The sequence below is a fragment of the Acanthopagrus latus genome, chromosome 1 (assembly GCF_904848185.1).
Source record: "Acanthopagrus latus isolate v.2019 chromosome 1, fAcaLat1.1, whole genome shotgun sequence".
NCBI lineage: Eukaryota > Metazoa > Chordata > Actinopteri > Spariformes > Sparidae > Acanthopagrus > Acanthopagrus latus.
This window is the reverse complement of record NC_051039.1, coordinates 29,009,098-29,034,106: the sequence shown is the minus strand read 5'-3', so window position 1 is coordinate 29,034,106 and position 25,009 is coordinate 29,009,098. Positions and strand designations below refer to the sequence as shown.

Genomic DNA, 25,009 nt, shown 5'->3' with positions numbered 1-25,009 from the left:
ACATCTGTAGTGAGCAGTGCACGACTCAAACTTCTTTTGTTATGCATCGATGTATTGTTTCATTTGGAAGCACAGTGACGCAACACAAGAATAAAAAAAAAAAACACTATGACATTATAACCTGAAAACTTTATTATGCAGCGTGGTAAATTTCAAGTTATAACATGAATTTCTATTGTTAAATCTCATTTACATGATTTGATGAAGTTCTACTTCATGCCAGGGTCTGACAGGATGGGACCTAGTTGCTATTGATCTCAGTGGAGGACAGTGTGATCAGTATGTGTACGAACATAAGGAGGATGTTAAAGTGCTCGGGGCTGTACAGAGGAGAGGATCAGTCCTCCTCCCTCTGGAGTCTGCGTCATTTCTCACTAATCAGCTGGAGGCACCGTGGATACGAGCTACCCAGCACAGATACTGAGGCCTTGTTTGCCTTTCATAGTGATGATGATTACAACTCTGTTTGACTGTACATGAGTAAATGTGTCAATTTAATCAGCCTCAGAGAGTGGTGTAGCCTGACGGAGAGAAAAGCAGATGTGATGTCTTCAGGTAAAAGTGAACACGTGAAGTCAGACGAGTCATCTGATATGAGACATGTTCAGAAAGTCTGATGTGGACACATCTTGGGACATCTGGACTGGACTCATCAAAGTTTACAGACACATTTTGACACTCTTTATATTTATTTTTTGGCATAACAGACACGGTCTGTTACGCACATACACACAATTTGCTCATTAATTTCCCCGATCATAATAAAATACAGACAATAACAAGCAAACAAAATAATTTAGTTTAACAATAATGTTATATTTAGTTTGTATTTTGTCTAATCAGGAGATGATAATTAGTCATTTCATCACAAATACATACAGACTCCCCACTCAAGTCATTTGTAATACTTTCATACTTAAAGTATCTATCTTGATCACTACCTTTATTTTTACCTGTTTTTATGAAGTAACTACTTGAGGACAGATTTTGGCTACTCTACTGTCTTTATGTATCTGACACTAAAGTATAAGACAACACAGACTTAGCAGGTATTAACAGACAACAACTCCATAACAAAACGGTTCCATTTAAAAACAAAAATCTGGACCTCGCTAATTTTTGAGAACCACATGCACACATATTTGGCCAGTAAGACTGATTGGGATGTCTATACCTGGAAAGAAATAATTAAATAAATAAATAACAAATTATTTCCGGAAGTATTTAAAGAGTAGCACTTGTACTTCCGGTTGACTGTCATGGCGGCGCCCTGACTTGCACCGCTTTGCCCCAAGACATCCGAGCAGGAAGGAAAACAGACGGAGCCAGAGCTGTCAGACTGCAGCCATGACGCTCAAAGATGTGATGAAGTGGAGAACTCGGATGTCCATCGTGTACGCTGCTGGCGTCTGGACCGTCATCGGCTCGTACGCGTACTTCAAGTACACGGGTCGACTTGACGGCTGGCCAGGTGAGTGACTGCACACTGTCAGCATTAACGCCGCAACACTAACGTCGGGTGATTTTGACCCAGTTTTGATTCATGTGATTTTTCATTAATGTCATTAATTTTCATTTACTTTTTCATCCGGTAAAAACAGTTTGCCCTCTATCATTAACGTATAATATTTTACCTGATAAATTGCTATGAAATAAGAACTGAATTACTCTTCTTTTATTTCCCCTTATACAAAATCTTTTGAAGGTTTATTTTACAGGACGTTAGAGACTGTGCCTTCACCGAACAAGGCTCCCATGGCCCAAGAACTGGTGGACTGAAGAACAAGTTCCTCAGTTCCATTATTAGTTTAATTTTATTTAATCAAGTTTTTCTGAGCGATTCCCTCATTTTTCACACATTTTAGGGCCTTTTCAAGGGTCCCCCCATGTTAAGGGGAAATAAAAAAGAGTACTTCAGTTTGACATGTATTGTTGGACTTTAATGCACTTCGATGGGAAGTATGTTTTATGCTATGTTATATTGGGTAATATATACCTGGCGTTAGTGATGGTGTTACAGAACATGTACGTTAGTGTTGTAGGGTTAAGTGGATGCTGTAAACTGACAGTACAAACTATTTTTTAAATGTTTTGTCTGTTTTAGTATTTCAGTAACTAATACCAACAGTTATGTAGCCTGCTTGTTTTCAGAGATGGACTCTTTGCTTCATTCTCTGTTCCAATGTTAATGCTGGCCTGTTAAACACTGGCTGTCTGTACATTCAGCAGCTACAGTGTTTGTCTAGTAAAATAACAACATGTATTCAAGTACTGTACTCAGTACAGTTTTAAGGTGCTTGTGCTGTACTTGAGTATTTCCATTTGATGTAAGTACGGTGTGGAGTAGTACTTTCCACTCCACACATTTACATTTATCTGACAGCTTTATATACTTTGCAGATTAAGTTGTTTATAATCTGATAATCTAACACTGACAGAGGCCATTTTGTGTGCTGTAAATTTAGATACTGAATTGAGATTTATGTAGTAAAGCCTTATGTTGAATGAGGAACCTTTTATTTACACTGGAGTACATGTATTATTATTTCAGGTTATATTTCTAGGCTAGTTTAGAAAGGAATCTGAATACTTCCACTGCTGGTGGAGCCAAGCCCCCTGGTAATCGAGTATCCTACCGATTATTCTACTGATTAATTGAGCAATCGGATAAGATATATTGTATGCTCAGTGATTTATTTTTTTTTTCATGAAATTACTTTTGCTTTAATTAAGAGCAATGGTAATATACAAAAGAACAGGTAAGACAGGTCTCTGAAGTGAGCAACGTATTAGTTTCCTTTTTGAAAAAATCCACATTTTTATTGCTTAAATAGTGTAATGTTCATGTGTCAGTGCAATGTTTTAAATATAACTATATTGTTTCTAAAGTAGCAAAAATAGTAGTCACAGAGAGATTTCTCCATGGAAATAGACCTAAACCTAAAAATATTCCTGACATCAAAATACTGAGTGAGGTTTAGAGAGAATGAAGAAGAGTATCAGTGAGTCCTGTTCCCTCATCCCAGGTGATTCACAGCCCACAGGTACCACTGGCAGAGGGAGGAGGGGCTGGCTTGTCTCGGATAGAATTTGCGCGATGCTTTTTAGCCGTTATTCTACTACTCAGTAATACTCAGAGCTAAATCACTCTTTTCGTTCCCCCTTGTAAACTAGTGAAAAGCGGAGAGGTCCAAGAGCCAGAAGATCCGAATCAAGTTGTCTACGAGACTGCTCATTCCAAAACTGTCATCATCTACAAGAAAGACTTTGTCCCCTACACAACGAGAATCTACAATTTTATCAAATCATTCAGCGGTGACTCTAGGAGTGGAGACAATGCCAAATAAGATGATGGACAGAGAACTTGTCGAGAGCTTTTTGGGGGATTATGTACTGTTAATGCTTTTGTGTGAAGACATTATTTTTATTGGTAACAGAAATCCCACCGCGGTATCCACCTGTCCAGGTCTGGAAGAGATGCCGTTGGAAGAGATTGCAGCAAATTATTTATAAACTAAACAATTTTTTTCAGTAGTACTCCTGTTAGCTTTATCTACACCATCGTCCAATAATACAAAGTTGACACAACCACCAATGGTGTCGACTCCTGTTCAAGCTCAAGTTTCCTCTGATTCTGTGAGCACAGCAGGTATTGCACCATGCTACAGGAGGTTCTCTCAATCTGTGGAATGAATGACAGGCTCATTTATGAAATTGTCAGTGTTGTTGTTGTTTGACTGCTGTTCACGTAGCAGTTCATTTATATGTGCTAGCGGAAAGAACAGCCAGTATAATGGGTGAGGACTGAGACATCGGGCTTGAAATAAACAATACGTTTATGAAACTCTAAAGGTACAGTATGTAAGAATTTATGCAATAAAAAAGTCAACAAAATTGTTTTCCGAGTGTGAAGAATTCTGATGTTTGGCTTTAAATGTATTGTGTTTCAAGATATCCACTGTCCAGCTCGCCCCTGGCCCATCCCTGTCCAAAGCTCCTGTTCTGGCCACGTTAACAGGAACAGTCCGGCGGTGCCACAGGCGCCCAGTCCGAACCGCTAGCTGCACTTCTATCTGAGCTAACTAGCAATTGGCAGCTACTGATAGCAGTTACACTGGTGACATTTAGTTTCTTATTTGTATGAATGAGTATGAATCAAACAGGTTGCCAATTCTTACATATTGCCCCTTTAAAGTACAGTATAACACATTTTCAGATGTTTGCTTTAATTTTGTTGCCTTCTTTGATTCATTTTTTCTAGTATGTTTGTTTCACAATTGTCAATAATTCACAATATTCATTGTGACATGTTAGGAAAAAAGGTATTGCTACATTAATAATGGTTCCGTTGTATTTGTTTCCCAGTGAGCCATGACTGGAGCAACTAAATGGAATTCATCCATTGTTCATTTTATTATTTACACCTGTGCTTTTCCTACTGTGACATGTCAAAATGTTTCCCATTATGAGATGGAAAATCTATTAAAAGCACTGTTCAGCCCCAACATGCCTGACACAGTTGAGTCTAACAACATAAAAATACATCTTAACCAAACTGAACTCTGTAATAAAGGACATATAATTTACTTGTGTGTCATACTTTTTTCTTCTGTTCAACCAGTGTTTCAGTTAATGTATAACCAGATACCTTCACTTTACCTTCACTATATTGTAATGTTGTTGGCATTAGGACTGTTGATTTGCAAAAAGTAAAGTGAATCATATTGAGATTAACTTGAAGGATATTTCAGCTGTGATGAGTTGCAGCTTTAGTGTTAGTGTTTAGCGACTGGTAGTTTTTGCATTTAATTTTCCCTGATAAACAGGTCTGTACCAAATAATCATGTTCCCACACAAACAAAGAATATGGGGCATGTCTGTGGTACCTGTGGCTTCATCTATAATGGTATGTGTTATACATTTTGCCCTCATCGTAAAATCACAGCTTTTCAACAGGTGTTGAAAACGGGAAGAGACGACGTAGCTGCCCGCGTTAATGCCTGTTTTTTTTCTGGATTTTCAATAACCCGGTCATCTATGGATTCTTGTTTCAGGAAATGGAGGATGTAAACAAGAAACATCTTCCTGTGGATGTTTGCCTCCCTTATAAAGTTTTTTTTAAGAACAGTTGTTCGTCTGTAGGAGCCTTTCTGAGTAAACTATTTATAACGTAGAAGAGCCAGTCAACCGTCATAAAAATAAAAAATACACCGGTATAGAAATTATCTATAGATTAGTAAATAAACATGACCTGAACCCGCATGGTGTGCGGACAAATCCACTTAGACTTCTGCTTTGGCTAAATATCTACAAGTCGTGTATCATATATGAAGCCATTTCAAGAAGGCAGTTAGATCAGCCTGTGACCTCCCTGTGTCTGCACTGGGGACCTTCTCTGGTTAATTACTGTACCCGACACCGATATGTCCTCAGGTAACAAAGTCGCCTGCTAATCCGAAACACCGGCGAACCTCCGGAAGCAGCACAGGATGTGTGGGGCGTGTCTGGGCCGCTAGCGACGACGTCCCGTTCACGCCGTGAGTCCTCGGAAGTTGTAAGAGCGTGCTCCCCGTCACAACCAAAACAATGAGAGCCATTATCCAGAGGGTCACCAGGGCCACTGTCACAGGTAAGCGGCTGTTTTGTAATGAGTAGAGCTGCCACGCTTTGACGCCTCTCACAATATCGCTAACCACGAATCCTAGCTAACCTAGCTGGGTTAGCATTAGCAGTCCCGGTGAAAGGGAAAGAGGCTCCCGGCACAGCCAGGCGTGTCTCTTACCGGAGTCCACTGAGAGCAGCGCTGCTTGTGTTTTTAATCTCGGAGGCAACCAGTGAAGGTTTTGAAATGAGGACCGTGTCCCGTGGACGTCCGTGGTACTGACAGCTGAATGACAGTCCTGACTGCTGGTTCCTTTGACCACACACACTGATGTCATTCAGTGTGTCACCTGTCAGTCAGAGCTGCTTGTCACTTAACAGCAGCTCACTCACTCAAACTGTTCCCCTTTTCCTGCAGTGGGAGAAGAGCAGATCAGCTCAGTAGGACGAGGGCTGTGCATACTGCTGGGTATATCTGCGGAGGACACCCAGAAGGACGCTGACTACATGTGAGTGAGTGTGGGATGGACTTTGATCCCCAGAGACACAAACCTGATCCGAACCTGAAATGCCTGTTTAAATGTTTGTGTTAGAAAATAGTTGTTACGTGCAGTACTACACTGATGAATTTGACATAATTTCGCAGTTGAAATTAAAAAAATATAGGAATAACACAACTCAGCTGGTATCAAACTTCAATAAGGTGCTGGGTCTGTATAACATCCAGCTAGGACAGAAAAAAGTACCACACACTCTTGAGCTTCTATCAAGCTTCAAGGCTTGAACAGGCAGCAAGGGGTTACCATGGTACGACAGGTTAAAAGGGCATCGATTGATCAGTCCTGATGCAGAACACTTGTGTCAATCACTTGAACTTGTTCGGCAAAACATCAAGGGAATTGTAGTGCTAAAGGACCTTCAGGTGAAGTAAATATCATGGTCATTGATCATCTTGTTAAAATACAATGTTTTACTGGGTAACCATGGGTCTTGGTATTCATGTGAATGACAAGGACCACCCACCCAAACACTGATGCATATTATATTAAAATAATTTCTGATAAGATCAGAAACATCTAAATAATAATGAAAACTTTGTAATGTTTTTTTTTTTTTTTCTGATCCCATGGTCGGTCTGGCTTTTATAGGGAGGACTCATGGCTATGGCTCTGTTTACATCACAGCCATATTTAATAAAAGTGCATATTTTAAAACAGTTTATGAATATAATTCAATGCTTTTCCAGGCAACTGTTGGCTTCTATCAATTGCTGCACAGTATTTAAGTTGTTTACCCAAATCTCAAAATGTATTCAAATTAGGCAATCCAACACACTTCACATCAGGTGTGAGTTTCTCAAAGTTACAATTTTGTAATGGGTAGTGTAGCACAGACTATTGTTTGATGCATGATAATTGCTGCAAATTGTTACATAGAGCCCCTTTAATGTTCACACTGATGAATTACAGAATTTCCAAGTCTGCTTATGTCATACTGAAAATAACAGAGGCCAATGAGTGTTTGGAGCAAAAATAAGTACAAGACTATATATAGCATGCATTAACAGTGATCAGCAAAGATGTGAAGTCTGCACGATTTTGAGTCAAGGAGCTAAAACTCACACAAGCAACATCATAAACCACCACACTATGATATTTTAACTCTTACACGTCTCAGTCTAATGCAAAAGCCCAGTGTGTGCTCTTCAAATGAAGGCAGTCAGTTCTTTGCCCGAATCGACAAGATTAATCAGAGCGATCGACATGGTACACGACGGGTTGATTTAACAATGTTTTACCTTGTTTGTCTCCAGAGTACGCAAGATCCTGAACCTACGACTCTTTGAAGACGAGAATGGCCGAGCGTGGAGCAAAAGTGTCATGGAGAGGGACTTTGAAGTGCTGTGTGTGAGCCAGTTCACACTGCAGTGTATACTGAAAGGCAACAAGCCAGACTTCCACTCAGCTATGCCTGCAGAGCTGGCCCAGCCCTTCTACAATAGCATCCTGGAGAGCATGAGGAGTGCCTACAAGCCGGAGCATATTAAGGGTGGGTGAACAAATTACTTAGCCATCTTATCGTCAGAGTGCTGCAGCCGTGTGTTCCTGCTACTGTTGGACCTTAGAGGAAAGCTAATTAAAAAAATGTTTTACCATTGTTGAAGTTATCGCTAACCGTTTTTTATGTCAGCCCTGGGTCAGATATTGAGTAGCTGATAGGCATTGTTTATTTCTTTGAAGATGATGAAAACAGCACACATTTAAAGGGTCGTTGTAAAAACTTGAATTTCAGAACGAGAGGCTATTTTCCAGAGGGGCAAAGAAAACATTGCTCAAAATTGCTTTGTGTTTTACAGCTAGTTGTTTCATAGCTTATTAAAAACAAAAGTGCTGAGGGTCATTGTTATCGCCACTCATTTGTTTGTCTGGATCAGTGCCCTGTCCCCCTGCCTCGCTCCCCATCTCAGTGTAAGGTTATGACTTTTTTGGGGGGTGGATTACCGGTGCTGTGACGCGGTGATGGTGACAGTGAATTGGGTCAGCCCACCAGGGAGCAGGTGCAGAGAACACCTTGTCCCAGCAAGGGAGACATAAGGCTTCCTAATTAGTCCCCCTTCCTCCAGAGAGGAAATGTGATGATGCAGCGCTTTTCCACCATGGCCCACAGCTTCATTGTGCAGATGGTGTCATTAATCTCGCGGACCCAGTGGAAGAAAGGAGAACATTTAAGTTGAAACTTCCTGTCCTCCTACAGCCCTTTTGTGTTTTGTCCCCAATGTCTCAAGGCTCCACGTTATCTTACATCCTTATGAAACATCGACTGCCAATGCCAAACAGATTCTACTGCCTAATAATGTTTGGAGGTGTTGTCATTTTGGGATGCACTTGGATTAGGTGAACTGTTGGCTAACTGTGGCATTGATGGTCATTGATTTGCTGGTCTCATCTGGCTTGTAAGATGTCTGTCTTTTGTTTCTAGATGGGAAGTTTGGGGCCTACATGCAGGTCCACATTCAAAATGACGGACCTGTTACCATCGAACTGACGTCACCTACCGGTCCCACAGACCCCAGACAGGTACTTAATACAGCATGAAGTTTTGGACAGTGGTTTGATGAAAACAAATCTTAATTCAAGATCCACATATAAGCTTTATGCTGGAGCTTTCAATTGTTCCACTGTCTTACTTCAGTGGATGGGATATTTTATCACTTGGCTTGATGTCAGAAACAAATAAAGGCTCCAATAAAAGCTAGATGAGGGACCTTAAATTAAGATGTTTTTGTCTATGGTACACTTTTTACTGGGTAGTTACAGATGTAACACATTTTCAAAATAAATATGCAAATTAAACTCCACTACTCTGGACTACAGAAACCTGAATTAGCTGCATCTCTCTACCCATCCATCATTCACTGTTCAAGGATTAATTTATTTCTCATTTGGAACCACTAGATGGTGATGTTTATACTTCTGTTATGTGCAGTCTTCCTGTTTTTCATGTAGTATGTTATATGTGTATATATGTACATTCCTTGTCTCAAGACAAAACACCTTGAAACTGGTTCATTTTCTACTACCACCACCTCACTTGTTATGTAGGTATAACTGATGCATCATATTTGAGCCCAACTGATATAAATATCTGATACTTTTATACTTTATGAAACTCTTTACTGATATTTTATAGTTTTTAAAAAATGAAAGCCTTTGTGAAAGCAGTTTTCCATTGGAAAGAGAATCTTGGGTATCTAAACTATCTTCAATAAACAGTAAAGTTAGAGTAAATTCACATGTAGTTACTAGTTAGTTTATTGTTAACAATAAAATGCTTATAAACCATTTATCAACCAATTGTTTGTTGTAATTTAGAACTGCTGTTTCAGCACATATCTTACAGCATCTAACTCAGTCAGAACATCTTTTTGACACACACCCCATTCACTCTTTTTTTTTTGTTACTTTATCTGGGATGATAGTTGGCTGGGCTCAGGCACATTTCTGACATTCCTTGCATTAGATTTGAAATAAATGGTAAGTTTACGGGGAAGGTGGTTCGGTGTTGTCTGTTGTGGGGTCATAAACTCAAAGCTCACTTCATGCTTGGGTATTTTTTCATTTACTTACCTATGACTGTGCATACAGTACTTTATACTGTAGAAGTAATCCTTTACTTTGGCACACACTGCCCCCTGGTATATTTTCCCTTGAGATCAATTATTGTAGGCAAACAACTACAAGTGTAATACTGAAAAACCCAACAAATGTTTTTTTGGGGGGTGAATTTAGACTAAAACGAACTTAGGAACCTGTCCTTGCCAAGAATCATGTTTGACATTACTACCTCTTCCATAGCCTCATGGCATGGAACTGATTCACCGGCTGTTCTCACCCAGTCACCCCCTTGTGAAGCTGAAAGCACTCCCGAATTGACTGTGTGTGTTTTTCACACTGCTGTTACCACTTGCTCCCCCTCTGCAGTACCTGTCCTTGTGGGAGCCCACCAGGCCTGCCTGCACCCAGCATGCTTGTCTTCTTCCCTTTTCATCTCAATATACTGTATGCCTCAGTGTCAAACCAGAAGTCCTCATTATATATTGACATTTTTGATTCTGAATAGGTGCATTGCAGCCATGCTAGCTGCTTTGTGATGCTGCTAAGGTGAATTTGAACCCTTTCTGATCTCAGTGCATAGTTTCAAAAATAAAAAAGCCAACATGAAAGAAGAAATCCTGGTTTTACAGTGAAGCAAACAGAATATTGAAGGAATCGGAGAGATGGACATGCTGGGAGCAGGCTCCCACAAGTACAGGTACTGTAGAGGGGGAGCGTGCAGTGGTGTGCTTACCAAAGCCTGTGCTCGTAGGCTTGTTCTGCCAGTCATCTGAAGCACACATATAACACACACACACACACACGTACACCCAACCAAGGCAAGTTGGGGGTGCTTTCAGCTTCACCATGGGGGTGACTGAGTGAGAACAGTCGGTGAATCAGTTCCACTCCACGAGGCTAAGGAAGAGATGGCAATGGCAGACGTCGATATTGGCAAGGACATGATGGCCACTGTCTGGGTTTTAAAGCTTCTTTTTAAAGTCCACATTTCCAAAAACAGCGTTTACTATCCTACATCAGTATTTAGCTTGTGGTAGTTTGCCCTCAATACTTGATCTCAGGGGCAAATGCACCAAGGAGCAGTGTGTGCCCCTGCAAAGGATTACATCTACATTTCTGAGTATGTGTACACAGTTAGAGATGGGTAAATGAATAAATAAATAGAAAAGAGGCTGAAAGAGGTGTATCACTGTTATTGAGAGACTAGGAATATTTGTATTTTGTTTGCAAGGTTTAATATACTCAGTTCCTGGTACTGATTTGTTCAATGCAATGAAAATGTAGCCTTCTAATAAATAGCTGGAACTAACTAACTACTTATTGTAGTTTGGTTTTATTCTCTTATTGACAGTGGCACTTAACAAACAGCTCAGTCAAATCTAAAATATGAAGAAGCTTATCCTGCTCTGGAGTCAACCATCAGTGTAGCAGGAGTGCTCCCTGTCTGTTGAGTTTAACACAACTGTGATGCAAAAATGATCATTCCTTCTGGTTGTGAATCATACAGCAATGTCTGCTAAAATAATCACAATATTGACCTTTTTACCAAATCAATCAGAATCAGTATTCCTATACAGTAGCCAAAGGACAGAATATTACAAAAAAAACAATAACAGTAGCAAAAAATAAACAATACGTTTAACAAGGTAAGAAATAGAATAGACTTGTATATACATATAAAGATGATATTGTACAGAATTAACATGTAATTATATAGTGTGGCAGTGAATTTTCATTCATAAATACAAATTATAAATATGGGTATTAAAAATTTGACCAGATAGTGCAAACCAGAAATGAGTTTTGTATAGTTGTGCTGCACAGTGGACAGTGAGGTCTACTGGGAGCAGTGCTGCTTGTACAGTCTGACAGCAGCAGGAAGGAAGGGACTGTGATACCTCTCCTTCACACACTTGGGGTGTATCAGTCTGTTGCTGAAGGAGCTGCCCAGTGCTGAGATAGTGACCTGCAGGGGGCGGGACTCCTGCACCAGCAGCGATGACAGCTTGTCCATCCTCCTGCTCTCTCCCACCACCTGCACTGAGTCAAGGCAGCATCCCAGGATGGATGCTAAGCAGCCTTAGTTGCAGTCCTACTTCAACTATCTTGGTTATCTGTTATCATTTTCTCAACAACCCATCCAATAGTTGTGAAGACATTTCCCTCAAAACCACAAAAGCTAGCAGAATAGTCAAGGGATCACCCAAGACAGTTCCTACTTAGATACACCTCTCAGCCTCTTGTTTCAGCCATGTGAAAGAAGTTCATATATCCGTCTTTCTCAATCCTTCTCCCTTCAGTGAAACCCAACCAACGCCTTATGCTTTGGCTTCAGGCAGGCTTTGGCTGCTCTCCCCTTGGTAGGCTTGGTTGCTTGCCCAAAGGGAGGGCTTTTAAGCAGTCCTCAGAATTTTAATCTTGTCTGTTTGTGATGTTTTGCTGTGGGGGCAGAGGAGCCAAAGCCAAGGCTGAACATGAGGGATAAAAGGGCAGCCAATAGGCTAAACTTGGCACAAGGGGGGGAAATGAAGAAACAGCCAACCAACACTGTCCCTTTCTTTCCATGAATCGGGGATTTAGTCAACTGCAGGGTCAAGCGGCCAGCAAACAATGGTGTTATCCAGAGCAATGAAAATTTCCCTGTGTGGATGTTCTCATTGGGAGGCTGAATGGTCGTGATCAATGGCAGATGGCTCCTGACTTTTTCTGTTTGTTCACCTGACTATGCATTTTTGTTGTTGTTGTTTTGGGGCGTGGGCTGAGACCCAGCATACACAGGAATTATATAATGTAAAATCATGTCATATCAAGGTTTTTAATCTGGTTGGGATTCAGAGTTTTGGGTTTGAATGCAGTTTAAACACTGTTTGAAATGTGGATTGCTTTATGGCAAAAAGAGAAACACTTACAGTGTTGACAGTGTCCAGTTTGTTTTATAATGTTTGAAAGTATGCGTCTCTTGTTTCTCTGTGCCAGATGTTATGTCATCAACAGAGACTCTCAGCCTGGTTTGATACAACAGCGTGTTAATGGGTTCAAATGGGAATAACACTGACTTTTTTTGTGCTCTTTGAATAATGTAATGGTTATGCAATGCTTTGGATCTTAAGATGACATTTAGTTCATAAATATTTACCCGGCAGCCATAAAAGTTTGAGCATCTGTGTATATGGGCCTTTTTCAGTTGGCGGCTAGCATACCTACTTTATCAGTGCTGTTGTGGGGTGTTATGGAGCGTGAAGAATACAATGAGAAAAGAAGTAGGAGCAGATTTGATTGGAGCAGTGAGTAGTCGTGCTGAGTGGCACTGGGAAGGTCTGCTTTGGCGTGTGTGAGAGGCAGTGCATGCAGTCACAACAATAGACTCATTGAAGTGATCATATGACAGCCTAGAATAGCTCTAAATGAGGAGAGAAGAGAAGAGGTCGTGTATCTACAAAAGCAAGTGTTTGTCTGTGGCGCTGATGTGTTTCTCCTTCTTTGTATAATTAATTATACTAATTCGCATGCATTTACGACCCTCTGGGTGAATACTAAACATACTGCAAAGGTCATGATGAGGCATATTCTGGTTTGTGCCTCAGCTCACTAAGCCATCAGGAACCCCATACTGATGAGGGTTTCAGATAGTTTCAGAAGTTCTGCCAGAGGTTGTATTTTCAGTATAGTGTACTATATGAGGTGTCGATTGTGAGGATTTAATGGCCTCTGTTGAGTTGATTAATTCCTTATTATTTACATCTAAAAACTCGGCTTATCTGATTCAGCAGTACTTTGCTGGTATGATGTCACCTTTTATCAAAAAAACAAAATTGATGAAATAAATGAGATTTATTTTCCTATCCATTTCCTCTATCCATACCTCAGTATGATATGAGAGTATTTTTTCAAAATTAGTCTCCTGTCAAACCATCATCTCTGGTGATAACGAAAACACTTTACTACTAACTGTGCAGTACACACAGTTCAAGTGAATCACAGTCCTGACATATCTTCCCCTTACTGTGTATGTGAACGAGGCTTCATTCATAATGCATCAATGATCACAGAAAGGTGAACAATAGGCAGACGCTCTCCGAAAAACTTGTTATATTATGACAACAGTGGGGTGAAGAGCATACCTCGGTGGGTTGATAAGAATTAAACATTGTTCCAGCTCACTCGGTTCACTTATTTTTTTTTTAGTAAGTTACAGACGGAGCATTCTTGGTCATATAAAAAAGGAGAAGAGGAAAAAAATCATGAACAAGAACACAGTTCCCTGTTAAGATGGTGTTTCACCATCCACTCATCCTTTTTCCAGGTTGAACTAGGGAGTCCAGCTGGACATTGCGTTGTCCGTTGAGAGTTTGTTTAATCAGTTCGATGCGTCTTTTTCGTTATTGCAGTTTACGGTGCTGGACCAAAGTGGCATAGCTTTGAGCCTTCTTCTGATTGGTAAAAGTCTGGAAATATGTGTATTTTTTTATGTCTCACTCCTTCATCGCTCACCAGTGATTTTTGACAGGTTTGTGCATATTAAGGGCAAAGGATAAGTAAGATGAAGTATTTTTTTGTTATGATGAACCAAGCCTTCCTGTTTTTTGTGTTTCCTCAGCTGTCAAAGCAGGAGAAGCAGCAGCAGAGGAAGGAGAAGACACGCTCAAAGGGCCCCTCAGAGTCGAGCAGGGAGAAAGGGACTCAACGTTACCGACAGGACCCCAACGCCAGTAGTGGAGCTGAGGGCGATGTTTCGTCAGAGAGGGAGACTTAGGTCAGCAGGGTGAGGGAGTGAACGAGATGTTCTCAAAAATACCCACATACACATAGAACATGCTCATACACACACCAGGTGTCTGCAGGTTCTTAAAACATCACATGACCTCTGTTATTTCTTGTGCTAAAGAGTTAATTTTATGATCTTTTATCATTCACCATGTTAGACGGACAGATCTTCTCATCAGCTTCCTTTTTGTGTATTTGGTAATACTTGTTTTATTCATTCTATTTGTTGATATTTAGGGTCAATACAAACTACCAGGTATGGTGTTTTTCACTCCATCTGTTTTATTACCACAAGAAAATAAATAGTTTTAATACACATTCAGACCTGCTGTTCATTAACGTAAAGGGATGGTTTGGGCCTTTTTGATGTGGGATTAGTGTGAGGTACTTATGCCTAGTCAGTGTATTACCTACATATGATGACCGTCAGCTGTCCCCGTGTGGAGAAGCAGCATGTAGCACTGACAGGGAAGCAGAGCATTGTACTGTCGTAAATGCTACTGGCAGCAAGATGTATTTTAGCTACCTAAAAGAATGTTCACCAAAAAATATATATCTGTTTAACGTGTACACTATGTTTTGAACAATTTTGTTACTTTACGCTGCCTGACACAGCCACTGAAAGTCCAACCTAAACAGCTGATCTGCGGCATAATACAGTGCGTAGCATTATCAGTGTTGTCAGTGGAGGCAATGTAGTGCCAAAGGAAAAGACTGTCTGGCAATATTTAAAGCTCCAAAAATGTTGAAAATGTAGCATACACTTAAACACATACATGTATATTTTTAGGGTTAGGGTTCTTCTTCTTGATGGCTATAATACGTCTTGTTGTTGGTTCTGTTAACAGTACAGTGCCTGCCAGTGCTACGTGCTGCTTCTCACAGAGAGGGCAAACTGACGTCCATCTACTTTAGGTAAAACAATGACTATGTACCGTCATGCAACCCCACATCAAAAGACCCTATCACTGTCTCATGTTTAACACAATGCCAAATTCACAAAAATGTACATACACTTGTAAAGAACATGTACGTCATGGCAGTCTTGAGTTCCAATGATTTCTGCAACTCTCTGCATCATACTACTCCATACTGCTAAGAAACATTCATGAAGTTTGCTTCAAATATCAATTTGTAATAGGTCTTCTAAAAATATGACCAAATCTGCTGGGTCTAAAATATGCACTAATTATAATATTTGGTTAAATGTCTCTTAACCACTTTCACCTCAATTAGGTGAACTTCATAAGTGTGATTTTGTGACAAAGGAGATTGTGTTTCACTCATTCCATTACAGAAAAATGAGAGCTGTAGAAATCATTGGAACTCAAGACTGCCATGATATACATGTTCTTTGCAAGTGTATGTCAAGCTTTGAACCAAATGTAATTTTTGCTTCTTAAAGGGTAACTTACCTTATCCTGGGGCCTATCTTGCCATGCTTATGTGTCAAGGTGACCCCCGCAGACAACAATTTGTTATGTTTGATAATGAGCAATTTAACAGTGCTTTATCACTGAAAACAGCTGGCTGCTTGATCCGAGTTGGCCATAAAACAGAAAAACATTGATTTAAAAGATGCTATGAAGTGGGGCTTGGCGGTATTGCCTTACAATAATGCCACAATATTTCTAGGACTTACCATGATATACAATATTTCCCTTGATATTATGAAATATACCTCATCGCATTAATATTGTATGGATGACTATTGGTACTTTCACAAAATATTAACACTATGATTTTTTTTCTCATAAAAATCATCAATAATCTATCAATAAAACAGTCTGGTGAGTTCAGGAAATTATGTCACATAACTGCAATGGAGCCTTTTAAACCAGGAAAAGAAAACATTTACGCCATATCACAAAATAATGATATCCAAAATCTAAGACAATTTCTCATCTTATATCATGAAAACTTTTTATGTTGTTAATTTTGCCCAGCCCTACTATGAAGCTTCATAGAGCTGAAAGAAGAGGAGCGTTGGGTGGTGGGTTTATTATTATGAGCAGCACGTGACATACTTTGTATACAGCATTTTAACAAGTAAGACTGTTAGAAAAGTCACAGGCTTCACTATGATTGTATATGTTTGTTCTCCATATTAAATCTGACAGTTTGATTCTGAAATTTGCAGAAACCCAGATAAACATGAACACCTGAGAAAAAACAGTATTCAGAAACTGTACAGCTGGGCCCTTTTGCAAGAGATTGCACAATTGTTTGGGGATTTTGCACTGTCAACAACAGCTGCCCTCAAAAAATAGTTCTTCCCCATTTATTATATGAGTGTGTTGTGTCAAGTACAACATGGCAGCATTAAATGTGCAGCGAGAGGAAAAGGCAGCATCGCTCGCATTCACCTCAGCATCTCTGTTTTTCGCTTCGTCTGTCTATGCCCGCTCTCTTCGTTAGTGTTAACATTGCAGTGAAACTCGGCAACGGACCTGTTTGTTTCTCATCCTGTGGTCTATATTGCAGGGATGAGGGGGGGGGAGAGAGGAGGGGCGGGGCTTGCTGTTATTTGACGTCAGTATTTGTTTACCAGTGCAGAAACAGGAGTTGTGAGAGAACGGAGACGGGGAGGCATTGAGTCAGCTCCCTCTGTTTTCCTTCAGCCCTCCCTGCTGAGGCTGCTGCTGACGACTCCTGTGGCATAGCCCTCGCCCCGTGTGAACTCTGTGGCAGCCACACACATTTACGGATATGCTATCAAACTGGGAATGCGATCCCACTTCAACAGCAAATACTCATACTTCCTGTTCCTCTTGTTACGCAAACTTTCAGATAATTACAGACAGAGACAAGCATGCCTGGCATCAGTATGACCTGGAATTCACCTTTAATGCTAATACACAATTTTGCCTGTTCTGTAATGCACACAGACACTGTCCCATGTCGCCTGTAGTCCTATCCCAGCCTCTTCTACAGCAGGGGGCCCCGCTCTGTAATCCCCAAGTGCGTGTTGGATAAATATGTGCCCCAAGACATGGAGGCTTCAGTACCTCGTTACATAAGACCTCTTTGTCTGACAGAGAGCCAGAGCGAGGGAGATGGTTGAAAAAAGGGGGGAAATGAGAAAGAAGATGAAGAAGAAAAAAGTCTGAGTTAGACGAGTTATTCGGTTTTTCGTCTTGGGGCGTGCGGCAGGCGAGTGCACGCACAGCACTTCTGGAAATGCTGTGGTGAGGGGAGAGATGGCAGAGGGAAATTTGGATGTAAGAGAGATGTCAGACAAGGGGCTTGCTTGTTTGGCTCTGTCGCTGCATATTTTAAAGAGGGAATTGGTGTTCCCAAGGTTTGCTTTACATGACTTAAACATGAGCAGTGTGTGTGCTTTCCTCAGAATGTGCAGTTTGTGACTGTCCTCTGCCATGTCTTCTGTTCGTCCCTCTGCCTTATCTGTGGTATTCTGATTATATGAACGGCTTAATTGAAGGGGGTTTTTTGCCAACAGAAGTTGTAATTGTTTGTGAATAGGCTAATGCAGACCTGTCAGAAATAGAGTGTAGAAGTATCTTAAAATTTTGAATCCCTTCTCTATGACTTTTATCACTGATTTTTTATCATCTGTTTGCTGAAAATAACTCGATATGGGTAATCTTTCTTTAAAGCTACACTTATTAATATGGATATGTTTTAGCAATGGATCAATTGACTGTTGTTTAGTTAATACAAATGACTTTGTATCAAACATAGAATTATTCCCTTGGCTGTGGAATACAATACACCCCTTGCCCCCACCATTTAACCCTACCCCTCCAGTTTGGGCATTCACATCCAAGGGTAGCGTGTCTTGATTCTTGTCGAGATCATGGGGTACGGACAAGTGTTAGGCCTACATTTCCCTCCAAATGGAGATTTTTCAGAGGCACTCTTCAAACTGTGATTATTAAGAAACGAGTTGTTTTAATGTATTGTGGTCTTTCACTTTAACAAGCAGAAAGCAGTTCTTACATATTTGCTGATATCTTGATAGCTCACAAGATAACTAGTCCTGCATTTTGATGTGCGTCAATGTTGCACCCCCCCCCCCCCCTTGCATATGCTGCCAGAAATGTAAGTAAAGTCCAGCAGTGAAGTTTCTGCCATGGGTCTCACACCTCTATATAAGTACAGACTGGTGGGGTTGAAGCCCAGGTTGGTAATGTTGGCCTGTAAAGCACCTCTGGTGGCCAGGTAATGAAATGGTGTTCTTTTTTACTTGGTGAGTTGATTGATAGCATGTAATAGTGAACAAATTGAGAGCTGCCATGCTTTTTTATCTCCACCAAAACATGGCAGATGGCATTATGATAATTCCAGGATTGCAACAGTAATGTAGGATAAATCATCACTGCTGCAGAAGGCATATTGGAAATGTCCAGTCCAATCTGTTTACAGAAATGCCTCCCACAGCAACTGATGATGGTGTCTTTCAGCCCCTCGTTTGGTTTTCTGGCTCACAACTTTGCTCACAGTGTGTGCAAATTGGTTGCCACTGCAACAGTTGCAAACATGATCGTCATAACAGCTTTACAAGGTGGTAATATGTCCACGATGTTGATGTTCTGCTGCGCTCAAGAAGCCAAAAATATCAGTTAATGCATCATTAAAGTGAGATGGAGACTTTTTGAAAAAAAGACAAGCAACGACAAAAACACAGCACATTATTCCCCTTTTACATATGCAAAGGTGATAATAAGTGATTCTGTTCTGTTTCCTCTCATGCAGATTTGCTACCAGGGACATGACAGTGAGTCCAGTTTCCTCAGGAACACCTTAATCCTCAGTAACTCTTACACCTGATCATGGACTGTCCTTCCTCCTGTTTGGAAATCAGCAGGATTCTTTCGGCCTGTCGCAGAACATCGTTCCCTTGCTGGTGTCTTTGGCTTCTCTACTCCACAATTATATAAGACTGGCTAGGTGTAAACAAAGTAGCTATAGGACAGTGTCCAGTTTCCTCGGACGGGTTAGGGGAAATTGAACAAATGTCTGTAGGTGGTATGAGCTGGAGCAGACATCAGCAGCACTGCACTGTGTGGCTCAGTAGCTTTCTGTGATCTCTTACTGTCTCTTTACCGCTGCCTGTCTTTCCATGTTTTACTTCCATGTTGCTCTGTTTCTGTCTTTTAGTCTACCTGCCTGCCTGTCTCACTCCAAGCAAGCTGTTCCCACTTAATCTCTGCTAAGAGACGGGGCACTGCCCCTGAAGTGTAACTCCGCTCCAAGTCCTTGGCTTATAGTACAGGCACAAGAACATCAGGACAGTGATGATGTAACAGCCTTTCAATATTTATTGTACCAGTGACACCTCATAACTGGCATTACTGGTTTAGTTACATGTGTAAGGGTTATTGTACCTGCATGAATATACTGTTTCCAGGTCCAACTGAAAATTTTAGTGCACGCAGGTCTGCTTTTTAATTGAACATGCTCTTTATTGCCCTTTTGAGTAAGAATAAAAAGGTGAAAGGGAGAAAAACACAACAAAAAGGCTCAGACTTTGAACAAGAGCTACTTTCTAGCTAATGTCTACTTTTCCTTATACAAGAATGGACACATATCCTGTGTTGCACCTTAGCTTGTTATTTTGGCAATCTAGCATCATCTAGCATGGGGATAGTTCACTGCTAACATTATGTAGGAGGCTAGAAAGTCTTCTATCCTCTGTCCTCAGTGTGTAAACTACAAATACCAAAAAAAGGCTGTTTATATTTTATCTCATCTGACTTTTGTCTTCCATGGGAAACAGTACAATCAGCATTCATTCCTGTGTCGAATGACTCTGCAGTAGTCTAGGTTGTTTCTCGCCTGCGGCTCCGATCGACTTCGATGGAAATACAACACGAGGAGGACAAACTAATTACGTATTCTCCCCTTTTCCAGTGTGATGCTATGACATGCATTGAAGTTGGCGTTTGGCACGTAAATCATCGAACATCATCCAGTCGATGAAAGTTTGAAAGACAAGGCAAAGGATATTCAAAAGTAACCACAGTACCATTGTCACTGGCCTCCGTGCTGCTTTCCACTTTTTTTCCTGTTTTCCAACATGTTCGTGATGTCAAATGTGACACACCAGGAAAAAAAACAAAACAAAAAAAAAACCAGGAAGGCAGACATGACCTGGCTATTGTGAAAAGAGTGATCGTTTGACTGCATGGACACTGCCATGCTGCTTGCTGCAGCTGCAGTCATTTTATTGTCTCAGACCGAGTAGCTTTGGCTTAGTGACTATGAGTCAGTTTGTCTCAATTACATGTACTTTGGCTCTGGAGAGGGCCCAGCTGTGCTTTACTATCACTGAACACTGACACCGGTGTGGTTGGACAGACTTTGGCCTCACAAAAATAAACCTTTTTACAGACTTATTACATTTATTCATGTTTTGGATTACTCTACTGTCTTACAATCCCCTCGCAGATCTGAATGTACATTTTGTTGCCATTTTTTAAAGATGTTAATAAAAAAAGCGACCTGTGCTGTGTGTGTCGGTGTGTTTTTCTGCTTTTTTTATGTGATGCAGAACCAGCGTTGCTTGTCCTTATTTCTCCTTTCAGCATCTCCAGCTGGTCTGTCTATACTGTCCCAACTCTTTTTAGTTCTGCAAGCTATTCCTATCCTCCCATACCATAACCCCCACCCCTTTTTTTCAGTTGTTCTCTCTCTTCCATGATGCTGAGCTGAGGTTTCTTCATGTTTGTGGTGTAGAGCAGCAGGAGAGGGAGAGGAGATGCTGTAGCCCAGGCTCGGGAGTTCTCAGAGGAAGACATGACCCAAATATGTCTGCTAGCTAGTAGCTAGCATTAGTACTGCTTGAAAATTGGGCTGGAACTGCAGCTCTCCTCTGCAATGTCTGCATTGTGATCTCGATGCCAGACCAGCTTTACAGTAAGAGGGGAGGAAGTAGACTGCGGGGCCTTCGAGTATTGATGCACTGTACCAAACAAATGAGAGGGCTGCAATTGATCACAGCTGGGTGAGAGCAGGGAGTGCTGAGCAGGACAGATGTTTGAAGTTTGCCTCTCTGTGAATTCACCTGCGTGTAGTTAGACTAACATGGCTGTTTGTGTGTCTAGTGTGTGGGGCTGCAGGGCAGGGCAGTGGGAGTGGGAGTGGGTGCGGTGTCAGGCGGACATGGGAAAGTGGGTTAAATTCCAGGCATTCTCATACATCTGAAGGCACAGTGTCTGGTTTGTCTTCTCTACAACTTATCGACCCACTGGCTATGGAAAAACAATTTAACTGGATTTAATTTGTTGCACCCCCCTCCCCATCCCCTCCTCCCCCTCCCCTCCTTTCCCTTGCCTTTGTGTTAGTGTGTGTGTGTGTGTGTGTGTGCGCGCACCTCTGAGAGGTTGGGAATTCATCTTGTTTGGTAACTCCATGCCCGGTCCTTTGCAAGTGAGACAGACCAGGTTTGATGGCAGCTCTGAGCTCTCTAGTCATGTGTGGACTGTCACTAGTTTTGCTTGCCATGCTTGATGCTAAAAAAATAGCGTGTTTATCTTATTCGGGGGAAAGAATCGTATCCGGTTTATCAGGATGAAACTTGGATTATTTTTCTTCATGTCGTATTTGGGCGTCTCTCAGTCACATGCTTCTTTCTTTTCTGTCCCTTTCTTGTGTTATTTGTGTCAGTCTATGCTCTGTGCTCCAAAGGGTTAAAAAGCACAATGAAACCAGTTGCCTAGAGCCCTGACCACTTTTTCCATTCTTGCTGGAAAGTTTCCAGTGCTATTTATATGAAACCTCAGGCCCGACAATCAAGAAACCCTCTCGGCCAGGATAGAGTATTAAACCTTATGATAAAGTTTGTTTCACTCAGATTGTTACGTAGAATACATCAGAGATGAAAGACATTAAAATCTCTTGTTGTACAGCGTGTGAGTAGTCGAACATGTTCAAGCAGGCTCAGGGTGAAATCATTCCATACGAACCGACCAAACATTTCACATCTGATTCATGTTAAGAAGGAATCTCATACTTTTTGGCTGAGATATCAGCATATTTTAGAATGACAACATAACTTTTTGTTATTGTTTGTAGCCGATGAAGCTGGCCTGGAAGCCATCAGTGTAGCTTTTGGCTGCAGCCCATAGGATGTGTGTGGGTTTGAATGGCTGAGTGGTACTCGTCCAACACATTTGGGTAGGTTGTTAGAAAGCTAGTGCAGTCTCACAAACCAAACTTCATATTATTACTCAGCAATATAGTAAAATCTTTCCTCCGGGAACATGCTGCTCACTCTATATCAATAAATTACATTCCCAGAAGAGGGCAGTGAAAGACATGCATCTTTCTTTTCCAGGCCCAACTCACTTTCTATTCACATAATTCAAACACATGACTTTATTCTGCTTCAAAGCCAGATCAAAACAAACCAAATGTGCCTTGTTCCCAGATTAATAAAAGGGCTTTAAAGTATATTTTTATGCTCAAGACTTGCTTTAATTTATCAAAATTGAAACATGTTTCAGGTATTTTTAGAATAGAAGGGAATGGACTATATCTTAATTATCCACCAGGGTGGACTTTTGTCATAGGCTCTCCAGATACAGATAATGACAACATAAAAACATTCAAGCGGTTAGAAGAACAGACATGTTTTTGAGTACTTTTGGCTGCCAAAATATGAATGTTTGTTGTAAATATATTTCAGGTTTTATATGTGTGGTTTGGCAGCTGAACTTAAAGGGTAACTCCACAAATTGTGCATATTAAAGTGTATTATGGATGTTGGGGGGTACTACTGCATATGTGAAAGTAGTATAAAGCCATTTGTGGCTTCAGAGGATACTGCGTGTAGTCTGAGAAATTGCCTCCAGTGATGTCACTCAGTAGCAAAGTTGTATTGTGGGTAATGTAGGCAGAAGGTTTTGAAAAGGAAGAAGAACGTGTGGAATAAAAAGAGTGATATCTCTGCTTCTGTATTGATTTTGATCATTTGTTCTGTACATGAGTTCAACAGTGTTGTAAGAGTGCAATGCTAGACCAGAGGAGCCTACATTACCCACAATGCAATTTAGCTATTGAGTGACATTTCTGGAGGCAATTTATAAAATGTAACTTTTTCTGGAGCCTTTATACTGCTTTTTTTCACTCTGTAGTAGTATTCTGCAAGTGAGGAGTTAATCAGTGAAGTACACTGTTTCCTTAATTGTGCATTGAAAATATAATGTATATATGTGGAAATTACCTAAAAATATATTAATAAACAAAGTGACGTAAATAGTAAAGAATTGTACCTGCACCTACATTACAATGACATTGCAATCTGAGACAAACACACATTCGAAGTTATTCAGTTGAAGGAAGGGGCACTTTCTCTGCGGTGTTTCACACACACACACACACGCACACACACACACACACACACACACACACACACACACACACACACACACACATCTTACAGACTGGACCTTTAACTGGCTCTGTTCAGTGTCAACGCCCCCATCCACAATTTTCAAATAATCTCACTGTACACAGCAGCTGCCCAGTTCCAAACAGAGGACAGACAAAGTTAGCACCTTACTGGTGAACAGAGTGCAGCATTTTGCAGCTACATAGTGAAAGTAGACAAGAGCTGGCCAGTGGCTTTACCACTGATCCTGGTGAAACTGATGAGCATGTAAATGCTGCGTAGCTACAAGTTAGCTCTGTTTGTGGACCCTGCTTGGAGCGCTGCTGGATGGTGTACACGTCTAAACCGCAGTCACAGCAGCTTTGGACTGCTGGAAAGAAGGGGTTTTCACATCAGTGGCCAGAGTTGGCTCCATGAGCGGAGCAAGGCTCTGCAGCCTCTACAGACATCATGACAGAGGTGAGGGCACAAAGAGCATGGTGACAGGAAACTAAAGAAAGAAAAGACACAATGACTGAGGAAGAAATGAGCAATGATCCAACAAGCTTTTTCATTATTATTATTATTATTATTATTGTTGGCGACAGCTTCTCTAAATGAAAAGGCTCCAAGAGGACCAGATCTGAACTTGTTGCTGTTGAACTGTCAGTAATGTCAGCTGTTTTATAAGAACTTATACCTTCTGTGATGTTGTCTCTCTTCATCCCTCTCTCTCTACCCCTCTCTCTCCTTGTGTCCATCCCATCCCCCCATCCCCTCTCTCTCTGACTCTCCCCCATGTCTCTCTCTTCCCCTCTCCATCCTTCTCCCTCACCTCTCTCTCTGTCTCCTTCTCCCCCTCTGCCCCCCCACCTCTCTCTCTCTCTCTCCCTGTCTCTCTCTGCCCCCACTCTCTCCTGTCCCCCTCTGTCTCTCTCTCCCTCCCCTCTCTATTTGTCTCTCTCCCTGTGTCTCTCTATGTCTCTCTCTCCCTCCCCTCTCTCCCGTGTGTCTCCCCCCTCTCTGTCCTCCATCTCTCTGTCTCCCCCCCCCCCACTGTGTCTCTCTCTCTCCCTCCCACCTCTCTCGGTCTCTCTCCCTCCCTCCCTCCCCTCTCCCTCTCTTTGCCCCCCCCCCCCATGACTCTCTATGGCTCTCTCTCCCTCCCTCCCCCCTCTCTCTCTCCCTGTGTCTC

General features: G+C 41.3%; 2 protein-coding genes across 9 annotated transcripts; both read left to right on the top strand.

The window, feature by feature from the left end:
- The first annotated feature begins 1,239 nt into the window (after positions 1–1,239).
- Positions 1,240–4,586, top strand: LOC119029520 (small integral membrane protein 26-like). Its single transcript, XM_037116366.1, has 2 exons — positions 1,240–1,471; positions 3,175–4,586. Exons 1-2 carry the CDS (start codon positions 1,348–1,350, stop codon positions 3,345–3,347), a joined length of 297 nt encoding a protein of 98 aa, XP_036972261.1. The 5' UTR covers positions 1,240–1,347; the 3' UTR covers positions 3,348–4,586.
- Positions 4,587–5,418: 832 nt separating this feature from the next.
- On the top strand, positions 5,419–20,957 carry dtd1 (D-aminoacyl-tRNA deacylase 1). Of its 8 annotated transcripts, none has more exons than XM_037109394.1 (7): positions 5,419–5,629; positions 6,020–6,110; positions 7,415–7,650; positions 8,581–8,678; positions 14,314–14,478; positions 19,197–19,218; positions 20,355–20,957. In XM_037109394.1, exons 1-5 carry the CDS (start codon positions 5,587–5,589, stop codon positions 14,467–14,469), a joined length of 624 nt encoding a protein of 207 aa, XP_036965289.1. In that variant the 5' UTR covers positions 5,419–5,586; the 3' UTR covers positions 14,470–14,478; positions 19,197–19,218; positions 20,355–20,957. The 8 variants fall into 8 exon arrangements, with proteins under 8 accessions (XP_036965289.1, XP_036965270.1, XP_036965311.1 ...); XM_037109375.1 differs by having other exon boundaries at positions 19,602–20,957; XM_037109405.1 differs by having other exon boundaries at positions 5,420–5,629; positions 14,314–14,469.
- The last annotated feature ends 4,052 nt before the right edge of the window (positions 20,958–25,009 follow it).

Bases quoted from the DNA above. Each gene is read 5' to 3' on its own strand.
- LOC119029520 (XM_037116366.1), top strand. From the start codon at position 1,348: ATGACGCTCAAAGATGTGATGAAGTGGAGAACTCGGATGTCCATCGTG. The intron at 1,472-3,174 runs GTGAGTGACTGC...CTTGTAAACTAG, and splicing joins TCGACTTGACGGCTGGCCAG to TGAAAAGCGGAGAGGTCCAA.
- dtd1 (XM_037109416.1), top strand. From the start codon at position 5,587: ATGAGAGCCATTATCCAGAGGGTCACCAGGGCCACTGTCACAG. The intron at 6,111-7,414 runs GTGAGTGAGTGT...GTTTGTCTCCAG, and splicing joins CAGAAGGACGCTGACTACAT to AGTACGCAAGATCCTGAACC. The intron at 7,651-8,580 runs GTGGGTGAACAA...TTTTGTTTCTAG, and splicing joins CAAGCCGGAGCATATTAAGG to ATGGGAAGTTTGGGGCCTAC.